Source organism: Neopsephotus bourkii, unplaced genomic scaffold (assembly GCF_033783945.1).
Source record: "Neopsephotus bourkii isolate Nb327-2 ecotype Australia unplaced genomic scaffold, CSIRO-AGI_Nbou_v1 NB_1493, whole genome shotgun sequence".
NCBI classification, from domain to species: Eukaryota; Metazoa; Chordata; class Aves; order Psittaciformes; family Psittacidae; genus Neopsephotus; species Neopsephotus bourkii.
The window spans coordinates 3,250,870-3,263,249 of record NW_026901969.1 but is presented as its reverse complement, the minus strand read 5'-3'; the positions used below and the strand labels follow the sequence as shown (position 1 = coordinate 3,263,249).

The following is a 12,380-nucleotide window of genomic DNA, read 5'->3' as shown; positions in this document are numbered from 1 at the left end:
ATTGAAAACACAAGATTTTATATTAATAACAGTAGGGAACAGTACAATACTTAGAAATCTAAATATTGCCATGCTAATTATGACTTTGAGACTCACAGGAGCACTTAGTGATGTTATCAGAATCTGTGATTTAATGTTTAGTGTTGTATTTAATCCTGTTGTCCTATTCAAATAGAATAAAAATTTAGACTACTTTTTTTTTCCTTTTAAAGCTGTCAGACCCAAATATGCAGTAACATTAAGCTTCTACCTGAATATTATCATTAAACTCACATTATGGTAATAAGTATCCTCCATGCTTATTTCTAGGATAACAATCTAATTATTGTCTATTGTCTGCTTAACAGCTACGAGGATGCTTGGTTTCATTTAGATTGTTTCTATTCTTAGAAAATTGATGAAAAGGGAAATAGAAATACAATTCATCATTATCACAAGCTAATTATTGAAATACTTTGTCTGATGAAGGTATCTCATTTGGCAGTTTATACTTTTAATACTTAGGATATGAAATGAAAATGGTACTAAAGAGTAGGTAGAATTGGCTTCAGCCAAGTGGCCTGTGTTTCAGAATGAATGTTTCTATATCAGGATTTTGAAATAAGACCCAAAATACCCTTTGAGAAGTAATTCTCACTGCTTGTAGATTAGAAAGGAAACCAAGACACATGGTTAACTGGTAAACAAGTTTGACCTCCCACAGGTATATGAGCTATTTTAAAGATCCTTCCCCCTTATTATTCTCTGAATTATATCTCTCAAGACAATAGAATTCAGTAGTTTGAAACATTTACATTAATGAAACAAATTCACTGACAGAAGCATAGCAAGTTAGGTATGAAAACTGAATCCAAAACAGTATAAAGTGTGCCAGTCTCCTGATTTCAGTGAGTATGTTGTGGAAGGCGGTTTCATGGTATGATTGTGGGTATCTTAAGATGTGGTGGCATAGATCAATATTATTTTGGGGATAACTGCAATAAGTCTCTTACTTCCTCTGTGAGCACTGAGTGAGGCATCCCAGGGTTTGAAGGTATGTCTTTACATTGGGATATGAGTTATTTTTTGACTCTCAGAGTAATAGCTATATGACTGTACACATCAGCCATGGTTACCCTTCTTGCTCTGGTTGGGAGTGGACACTTTTTGAGAGGCTTTGACCATCACTGAGCTCAGTGATTCTAAACTGTAAGCCCAAAACCAAAAAAGAATCTCTAAAAAAAAGAAAACCCATCAAACCAAACCCCTTAAAAACAACAACAAAAAATAAAAAAAAGGCCCAATGGTTTTGTTTAGCTAGAATCCAACTGTGGTCCTTAGGGATACCCAGTTGGTCTAATTTTTCACTTAAATGCTCATCTTTCTTTGTGGAAGATGATAATGCCTTCCTAATACGCTTTGGGAGTCTAAACTGGTCTGAAGGATTTAGCAAGAATTAGGGTGGCAAAGTGAAATTCAGTGCTGCCAAGTATTTGCTTAAAACCCTGTGTGTTATGATCTGTCTGATTTTAGCTAAAACATTATTCTGTTCTCTGCTTTTGTTCACTGCTTAGTAATTTATTCAATATATTGCTTACATAATACCTGCTGGACAAGAGGAATGTATATTCATACATTAGGACAAAGCAGCTACAAATCCATAATGAGTCTGTGGGACTTCAGAAGCTGATTTTCAAAATATTTAGAATGATGGAGAGCTGAGGTGATTCCAAGAGGAAAGCAGATACAAGGATAGAACAGAGGGAGGAAAGAAGGAAGTACTCAGACTGACATAGAGTGACACAACTCGAAACTGTGAGTGCTAACAGTCATAAATGAAAGGATAAAATTATTAAATATATTAGTTTCATGTAGGTGACCAACTGCTCTTTAGGGACCTTAAGAGAGCTATAAAAACTGACTAGTAAGTGAGTAAGAATTTCGAATGGACTGCACAGCTGTGAGGTAGAAAATACATTACAGAAGTTTACAGGGCAGGGAAGTGAATTCACTGTTGTGAGAGAGAAGGAATAAATTTTTAAATGTGTTGTAGAATAAGAGGTAGAAAACAATTTTAATGTGGATGGTACAAGGTTTCCAAAATGACTGGGAAGTAATAACTAGTTGTAATAGCAATTTACATTTGTGTGTAAATTCTAATTAATTTTTTTTCAGACCAAGTACTCTTTGCAGTGATGTTCTGCTGTAATAGAAATGAATCATCTTTCCTCCCTGTCATACTCCTGTTGCTGCCATTAGCCCAAGGAGTGTCACAGGATTCAGAAACATGTAGATGTTTCTTCAGAATTGCAGTCAAATTCTTCCAAACTTGGGTTACAGCTGCTTTGAATAAAAACAATCACAACATGCCTTCCAAGTCAATTATTCTTCTACTAAAATGTTTTTCTTTTCCTTTCGTTGAGAAAAAAAATTTAAATTAAAATGCAACCTGAATAAAGAAATATCAGTTTTTATAAATTTTTAACTGGTATGCTGCAGGTTAGTTTTATTTGGTTTGTTGAAGCTTTGTTTTTTTTTTAATTTGTAACAGAATTGTTAGCTGTGTCCAGATGCAGCTAAGTGTATTTATAGATGGTCTGTTCTCAGTTTAGCAGTCACAAGAAAGACTTCTATTCCTTCTGTCAGGTATTCTAACACTGTTTACTGCCTCTGTGACTAAATCTGAAACCGAAACCAAGAAAAAAACCAAGTTAGATCTGTATGCATTATTAAGACAACTCCCTGTTCCTAATTACACAAGCATAGTTATTATTTTTTTGCCAAGATGACTTCTGTTGGATCCTGCTAATGCAGCACCAGATGAATCAAGTCATCTGTAATAGGGGAGAGATATGGAATGAATGTAATTAATATCTTTGCAACAGTCTGGTAACTTATAACTTGCCTAATACTTGCCTGTAAATTTTGTTTTCTCAACATATTTGTTTTCTAGACAGCTTCATTCAAGGGTCATGTTTGGGTGGTTCATCTTGAAACAGTCACTGGTCATGTGTTTTACTTTTGTAGTGTTTGCTATGCTCTTTTGCTTATAGCAGTTTGAAGCCTTTTTGGCAAAGATACATTTTATTGGAATGTATATATTTGTAATGCCATTTGGTGGCCATAGTTTGTGTGACTAAGTTATGTATTAACAGTGCTAAGTTAAGTTTCACTTTTTATTTGTATACTGACGTGAGCTGCCATGAGATAGTTTTCCTGTGATCTAGGGAATGATTACTTTTAGAATGAGGAATGGCAGTGTGATGATACCACTGTACTAATCAGAAACAGGAAAAGAGCTTCACATTGTCTCCAAATGTGAACAAACACAGGAAAAAGAGCTTAGCTTACAAGCGTATTCTGTATGAACAATTGGTTCTTTTCACGCTTCTTTAAGTGGGTTGTTCTGGGAAGCATATTACATGAAGGTGCAGCATGCTTATTGGTTATTTGAAAACAGAAGTCTGAATTAGAGCAATACTACATGACATTGTCTTTGGTTTTCAGTGTCATTGTCTAAACAGACTTTGTTAATTCTTTAATTACTGCCCATGTGCTTAAATACTTATATGCACGTATGCATGACTAAGTTTATAGTCTACATAAATTTTGTAACTAGAGGTCTATGTAAATTTTGTAAACAAAGAATTTGCATGAAGATCTACATGTATAGAATATGATTATGATTTTGTTGTGTCACAAAAAGGTCCATTAAGAGTACTAAGTAGCAACTTTTTAAAATAGGAATCTCTTTGAAGATAGATCGTTATTGCTGGACTGACATCCATGATTTCACATTAAAAACGCCAAAACAGACTAAGGCCTTATACAAAGCAATAGGCAGGTTAAAATTCACTTTTTTATGTGTCAAAACCATTCAGCATTGATGGTATTTTTCTCTTAAAGCAATATGTTTTCCAGTGATCAGCAGAAAGATTTAAAATAAATGCAAGCTGAATGTAACTGGGTATCAGGAGACCCGAAGAGCAATGTGTTGTCAGGCACATTTATGAGGTGTCACTGGCAGTCAGCTGGAACAAAAACCAGGGAACTGTTAGGTCTGAAGGCTCAGGTTAAGACATATGAGAGAGTAAAAAGAAGAGACATTTTTGTCCCTTACAGTAAGATTGAATACTAGGTGTTAATGGATAAAATCAGATGTATTTTCAAGGTCAGTCCCCATGAAGAGATTTAGGATGCAGGTTAAAATATAACTTGCAACTATGAAAAGTACTGTCTTCCAGACTTGCCTTTGCTTCCTTTCTTCCATTCTGTGTAACTGTCAACATTTTATCTAATGTTTTACTCTAATATGAATTATGATTCCTTTAGTAGTGTCCTTCCATTGTTTGACATTGATCCAGGGCCCTTTACTGCTCAGTGGCGTGGGGTTACCACAATTTTCTGCCTCTGTGCCTTTAATTTTTCTCAAGGGAAAGCCATTCCAAGGCTTAACATAATGAATTTCTAGTTTAGATTTCCAGTGAAAATGGGAACCAGAATTTTGCTGTATCTTAACTAAAGGAGCTGTTGCTGAATGCCCCAGAAATGGAACTGGCATTTTCCTCACTGGTTTACTGTGGCGTGCATTCATTTCTATAAACTATTTTTAATGGAGAGCTATAATTTCAAACTGATTTCAACTGAGGAATTAATGATCCATGTTTCAAAATGTACATGTGGGAGGAAAGCAAGCCATGTATTTCCACTGGGCTAAAAGGATACAGGATTTTAATTTGTTCGATGTTCACACGCCAACACCACTTTTTGGAGGTGAAGTGTACCATCTGTATCTGCCTCCTCGGTAAGGCACCTTGTTTGTTCAGAATTTAACCATGTTCAGAAATGCTTTGTTTCCTGACAGCTTTGTGAAAACAGGAAAAAGAAGGAAAAAAAAAAAAAAAAAGCTCTGTGACATCTTTTATTTTTTCATTTTATGTGCCATGTAGTAAATCCTGAAATTTGGAAGTATAAGATTTCCCCCCGCCACCCCCCCAAGTCATTTCAAGTACTACTAATGCTCAGCAGGAGTGATTCAGAAATAGGTTAAATGACAGGTTAAATTTTTAGACATTCAGTCATTAGACGTTCCTAACCACTGGAACCACTGAGTCAATGATACATGTGCAAAGTAATTTAAAACAGTTAACAGGTATAAACCAGGTTCTACTTGGCAAATTTAGTCAAGAAATGGTTTCAGCTTGCACGTGAATTATGTGGGAAACTTCAAAGTGATTATACTTCTTCACTTTCTCCTCCCAAGACCAATAACTGTCAAAATGTGTTGATTGGGATTAATTACCTATCATGTATTATGTGGCTAATTTTAAAATTTGTATGGATGGGAATATAAAATTAGATGCAATTTGATCACTGAATAACAAAGCATGTAGAATCTCCTGTAATGAACAAGGTAAAATCTCCAGATACAAGTGCTCAGTTGATTGATTAATACACTGTGAACTAGTAACTGTTCCTGGAAGCAGAAAGAGAAAGAAAAAAATGAAAAACCAACCAACTCTACTCAGTGCTTAGTGCTATCCTTTTTTTCCAATTTTTCCATTATGTATCACAGAAATACATCTGCAATTGCATAATAAACACAAATAGGCTGAAGAACTCCTGTCCTAACTTCCCTATGAAGGGAAATAACTATTCATATAAAAAAAAAATAAAAAAGAGCAAATTAAAAGCAAATAACTTTAGCAGAAGATAGCCTGTCTGATAGTTCTGCTTGAATATTCTTACATATTTAACATGCTTCTCATGATGTGTATGTTTTTGACTGATATTTATTGGATTAGTAGCCAAAATGAATAGTTGGAGGGAAATTAAGAACAAGACAAAAGAAGAAGAGAGGAATTTGAGAGAAGAAAGGGGCCTGTTGAGACAAAAATGTGTTTGAATTTCTGTGGCAATATATTTCATTTTCATTTGAAGGCATTAAACTGAAAACTCAGGGGAACAAATAAAACTTAAACTAATATAGATGCCAACTATACTGATAGTGCTTCTGATACCCAGAAACTCATTTGATTCTCCTGGAATATGAGAACTAAGCTTAAATCCCCTCTCAGACTGATTTGCATAAATGTTGAAATCAAAACTCTACCTTCTGAATGAATCCCCTGCATCCTGAAAACCCATTTTTGAAAAATGAAAAATCATTGTATTCTCTGACTTTTTCTTTTCCTTTTCTTTTTTTTTTTTCCCTTCTGGAATAATAGCAGAGGCAAAATGAAAGGGACTGCATTATTGCATAATCTACAGCTTCATAATTTACTGTGAAAGTATGGCTAATTACAAAAAACAAGCCAGATTTTCCTGTGGTGGGGACTGGTATGTCTCTGGTTTTGTCTCAGCTGAGTTTTTTGCCTTCTTCATTTCTCTCCTGTGTGTACTTATATATTTTTAGAACTAAAAAGGAAATAAGGTAGGCAAAGAGAAATCTTTGGACATTCTGAGCTATAAAAAAATTCTTTCATATTGACATACTTTTTGCATTTGTTATGGTAATATCCTTAAACAATGGGGAGTAGTTGCAGTATTTTGGTTTTAGCTATGCTTTATTAGGTATGTTTTCTTCTTTAACCCAGGGAAAGTTAGGTATAACTGTATTGGCTTTTTCTGTCCTGATAGACAAGCCAGTCTCAATGAAGAAGCTGAGAAGTATTATGAAATGGCAGCAGGATTAAGACCTAATGTAAGTACATTCTTAATGTTATCCATTACGTAAATTGATGAACGTGCCACAGTGCTGAACCCTTTGTGATCAAGGAGAAACTTCAGCCTATATTATTTACGATTTTTTAATGGTTAGATATTGGATAGTCAGATAAAGCTGTTCATTTGTCAAACCAATCCCTATACTTTTAAATTACCTAAGTGAACTGTTCTAGCAACAAATATTACTTTGCTAACATAGTTGGAAAAGATTTATTTATATACCTTTAAGTGTGTTGAGTTTGGAAAGCTCTCCTAATTCCATCTATTTTCACTAGTAAAAGAGAATGAAAGGCCATTCTGTGGTCCACTGTATATGGTATTTTCAACAATACATTTTGCGCCTTTTCCTCTGTCATGAACTTCTGGCAAACATTGTTATTCAACAGAGTTAAAGATGATTTTACCTCAGAGCTATTTACCTCTGAGATTGTTGTATATTGGCAAAGAAAAGCTTATTGCTTGAAGCAGAAATATGTGACAGACCCTTTTTAAAAAGAAAAGCTTATTTCCAATTTTATTGCATCAGGAGCTAAAGAAACAAAATATTTTCTTTTTGCAATTTTTTACTCAATGTTATATTTCTTTTCAATTACCTTCCATTTTGAGAAAAAATATTCATGAATATAAATGGGGCAGAATTTATTTCAAATACCTAATACTTTGTCTATGCAATAAATCAAATGTAGAACACATTCCTCTCAGAAATCTATAGTGCCAAATTTGAGGATGCAAATTAACAATTTCAGTCAAGTGAGAAAGAAAAAAAAGTTAACTAATAACAGGCTTAAAATGAAAGAGTTTTCAGAGCTAAGAATTAAAAGCGACACTAGCCAAGACTCAAAATATGTTAACAAAGTATAATCCCTATAACCCAAAATAAAAATAACTTGTTCTCATGAAATTACACACTTTTACACCATCTCTTAAAAAACAAAAACAAAAACAAAAAAAAACCACAAAAACCCCCCAAAGCTAACCAAAACTCAGAAAATCTGTGTATTTCTTTAGTTCATACTTTGTGAGGTAACAGTTTAGACTTTGTGACTCCGTATGCTTTCAGATGAATTTTGGTTTTTTTTTCTGCATGGATGCCCTAATGTTGAACAAATTCCCTCAGCTGCCTGAAAGTTGGTACAATTCTTCTTCTCTTTTCTGTGGTTCTTTGTACTCTCAAAATCTTTGAATGTATTTCTGAGTTTCTGATATTTGTATAAAGCCATATATGATTATATGTGTGAGGTTTCTCAGACAGCTTTGGAAACAACTGAGGTTTTCTAGCTGATGGCAGTGGTACAATTACAGTTAGGTATTTCTAGGTATTGCTACCAAGTTTTACATGTTAAGACTAAAGTATCTTTTTTGCTGGATGGGACCATCAGAACAGTTTATTAGAGCAACTTGCATTTAAATTTGATTAGTTTATATAAAAATTAAATAAGTAAATACTGCTTCAGCTTTCTTTACAAATCACAGAATCATAGAATAGTTAGGGTTAGAAAGGACCTTAAGATCACCTAGTTCCAACCCCCTGCCATGGGCAGGGACACCTCACCATAGACTTTGGTGCCCAAGGCTCTGTCCTACCCAGCCTTGAGCACTGCAAGGGATGAAGCATTTACCACTTCTCCAGGCAGCCTGTTCCAGTGGCTCACCACCCTCACAGTAAGGTTCTTCCTTATATCTAACCTGAACTTCCTGTGTAAGTTTGAACTCATTACCCCTTGTCCTATCACTACAGCCCTTAATGAAGAGTCCCTGCCTAGCATCCTTGTAGGCCCCCTTCAGATACTAGAAGGCTGCTATGAGGTCTTCACACAGCCTTCTCCAGGCTGAACAACCCCAGCCTTCTCAGCCTGTCCTCATACGGGCGGTGCTCCAGTCCCCTGATCATCCTCCTGTTCCTCCTCTGGACTTGTTTTTGCAGCTCCACGACCTTGTTATGTTGAGGACACCAGAACTACACACAGGACTCCAAGTGGGGCCTCATGAGAGATAATTTCACTTTTATGTTCAGGATGATAAAGTTTCTAGCTAAGCATAACATGCATATGGTTCATGACTATTTAAAAATACTTTAATGATGCAGAGTGGGAAAGATATTAGTTTTCAGTGCCAGCATCAACCATCTGATGACTGTACAAGAGCAATCTCTCAAGAATGAAAATAAAGCCAAAAGCAGTCATGCATATCTTTTCTCTTATTATTAGCTCTCAAATTTACCATAATAGTTTCAGAGTGGGAGGAAAAGAAGCCACTCATGGAAGTTTTCTAGGTAGTAAGCAATATGATGCAGATATGGTTAAGACAGAATCTCCCGACCTTTCCAAAGGAGTGTGGAATGCAAATTAGTCAAATCCTGTGTGCTTCCTTGCTACGTCTGCACTGGTAAATTAAATGTGGCCAGGACTATTCCCCAGTGTTGATCCAACTGGCTTCTTGGAGTGTTCTCAGGTACTGTCTGAGAGACTGCAAGTGGCCCAGTCCATAGCTGTGTAGGAACCATCCTCACAGCTTGAAAATGTTCACAGTTAATGCTCTTATTTTGGATATAGCCTGTGTATCCTGTCACTGTTTTATGAACATGAAGGTTCAGCAAAATTATGAGAGTCAAGATGCTAAAGAAATATCTTAATCAAAATATAGTGCTGAAGGATTTAATGTTATATTTTTTAATCCATTATTAATGATCTAGAAACATTTCTTTGGAAATAATTCAAAATATTAGTCATATGAATGTGACGTAATGTAATGATGTATGCATGCATACAGTTCCATATATACACACATATCTATATAGTGTACATCTGTTTACTGCTAGTGGCTAAGAGGTGTGTTCCCAAATTCCCTCAGTGAGAATACTGTGGCAGTGCTGAAGTCTCTTTCTGTGCAGTAGATCAGCCTTGTTCCTAGGATAATTAAATGCTAAAAGCATCTGTTTAACAAGAACCTTCCATCTTCCAGTGCTTGGCAATAAGGAATTGTTGATCAGGATCCCAAATAAACTGGCTTGCTGCTTTTTTTTCAGCATGATATTTTTTCATCCTGTGGTTCCCCAGTCACTCTTCCAGATTCCAAGTTGAAAATCCATTTTTCTGTTACCAACTACTTTCTTATTGACTCCTTCCTTATACACTGTAGTAAGACAACTAAATGGTCAGTTATTCTAAAGAATTAGACCTGTGCCTGGCTCTTGAGAGATTTTCAGCTAGTGCAGCCTGAAATAAAACTCAGATTTCCATTGTTTTGCATTACTTTCTTTACAATTATTACAACTTGTGTAATATCTCTAATATGACTACCATAAAATACCATGGATTCATAGAATAGTTTGGACTGGAAGGGACCTTCAAAGGTCATCTAGCCCAATTCCCTTGCAACGAGCAGGGACATCTTCAACTGATCAGGTTTCTTAGAACCACATCCATCCTTATCAGCAATGAGAGTAATACTATGAACTCAGGCATTTACTGATTGTTAGTGAATTTGTATGTTCATTGAGCTTTCATGACACAATTTTGTTCTTAGCATGCTTGCTTTGTTTTCCTCTTGTATCCCTTTCTTTGGTTTCTCAACTGTTCCTTTTGTTTTTGGAATGAAGCAACACTTAATATACAATACTTTCTCCCCTGCTCCCAGATGTAGAAGCCCTTTGGATCCTGAAGCTGCTCTGTTGAGCTTTTCTACATCCAAGTCCAGTTTATATGGCCAACTGGGTTATGGCTTTCAGAACTACTTAGTTGTTTGTTTCAGTGTTTTTTTTCAGACAGCAGACTTCATTCTTGCATTTGTCTCCTAAGCAAACCTTCTTTTCAGTATCAAAATTGGGGCACAACAGTAAGCAACCAGTATGCCTTTAAGTCTGAGTCACTCTCATCGACTAATCCATTTTTATGAAAGTTGTAAGAAAGCTGAAAACATCCCCAGAAAAATAGTATTTCCTTACAGGAGAAAACTCTCTGAAATGAGCATGTCATTGTTTTAAGCAAGCAGATATAAAAAAAAAATACATTTGTAGTATTGGGTGTGATTCATTCTTCATTCAACTAATTCTGAGAGGACTGACAAATACTGAAAATACCAATACTCTTTCCTCTGTGAAAAGCTATATTGCAATGAATGAAGTATTTGCAAAAAGCAGTAAAAAATTATACCCAGTAGAAGAACAACTGAATACAGCACAGGTATGTTAAAATGTATGTCCACATCTTGAGCATCATCTTTGCTTTTGGGTAGACCTTCCTTCTGCAGAGTATAAAAGAATTAAAACAGTTTGGTACAATAGGAGCACCAGCTAAAATGCAGCTTGGGTGCAAAGAAAGATCAGATCTGTCTAGTATCATTATTCCAAATTGAGATGTAGCTGTTCTCTTCATAAAGTTCATGATTGGCCTTATTTGCAAGAGGTGTGTATCTAACCTCTGTGAAAGTAATTTCCAGTCAAATTTCAAATCAACAGTATTTTCTGCACAATATAGTGCTGCTGCAGAGATGGGAATCATTTGTCTTAAACTTCAGTGAAGAAACAAGCATTCTCAAGATTATGTCTATTTATTTCCACATAGGCTTCAAAGAATAGACATTCCCCTGGAGAGCCAAGGGGGGAGAGAGGAATCCGGGAATCAGTTCAGAGAAGGAATATGCTTTTATTTGCTATGAATCATTTCTTGCAGGACTCTCTTTTCCTCCCTCAACTCTATAGGTAACCTACAGAGATTAGCTTCCCCTAGCCCCTGGATCTTTTTTAATACTTTCAAAAAAATGCGTTACCACATTGTGTGTTTACCTTGATCATAAAGAAATCATTTTAGAGCTTTGTCAGTGAGAAGCACATATGTGTTTGTTCTAACAGTGTTGGCTTGGATTTGCCTTAATCACATTAGTCTAATTTTAATAAATTCAGCTGCACGAAGGAATGATAGCATGTTTTGGACAGCAAGACCTTTATGCAGTAATTATACTGAGTGGGAGTATTGCTGATGAAAATCTGTGTTCAGAGATGGTTTCTAGGTGCCCTACAACTTGTAATGTTCACAAACCAGGAAATTATTTTAACAGGTTCTTAGGCACTCTAAAATGTGAGCTTTAAGGTCACCTTGTTATGGAAAAATCAGTCATCCAGAAACTTTCTTTAAATTGGCATTCTTTACAAGAATGTGAGGTATTGACTTAAGCTTCAGCTTTGATTAGACTTTTAAAACATCATTTGTATAATAGAACTGCACTTCTAATTTTTTTGCTTGGAACTTGAAGCAACCAATGTTCAAAAAGCTGCTCTAGAACCCCCACATATGGCCAATAGCTTCTGAGAAGAAAGGGCACTTTGAAGTGTGACCTCAAGAATGTGAAACGAAAGAGAGCTCACCAGAGCCTTAAGACTTTGAGCCACCACTTTGAGCTGACTGGCTTAGAAGCATTCCTCAAGGAGGTGCCATGACCTGCAAGTCACTACCATCCTAACCACATATTAGTGCTGCTTGCAATCTGGAGCTCATGACAGCTTTAAACCCCATGTCAGCAGCACATTGTCAGAAACAGCTGTTTCCACTCTACCACTTCAAAAGGTCTTGATTAAATGTCTTACTGTAACAACATACATAAAGACACACATGTAGAATGAGGGGGAAAGAGAAATGTACCTATAAGCAAAATAAATACAATTTCCACTGGATGGTTTA

At 35.7% G+C, this 12,380-nt stretch overlaps 1 protein-coding gene across 5 annotated transcripts in view; it reads left to right on the top strand.

The window, feature by feature from the left end:
* Positions 1 to 12,380, top strand: part of TMTC2 (transmembrane O-mannosyltransferase targeting cadherins 2) — a 245,155-nt gene that overhangs the window by 214,717 nt on the left and 18,058 nt on the right. For 3 of the 5 annotated variants that reach the window (XM_061369363.1, XM_061369366.1, XM_061369364.1), the window contains one exon: positions 6,619 to 6,682. In XM_061369363.1, the coding sequence (XP_061225347.1) occupies positions 6,619 to 6,682 (64 nt within the window). Of the gene's footprint in view, positions 1 to 2,154; positions 3,064 to 4,627; positions 4,784 to 6,618; positions 6,683 to 12,380 lie in introns of those variants that run through there. The other 2 variants (XR_009727823.1, XM_061369365.1) reach the window with 2 other exon arrangements.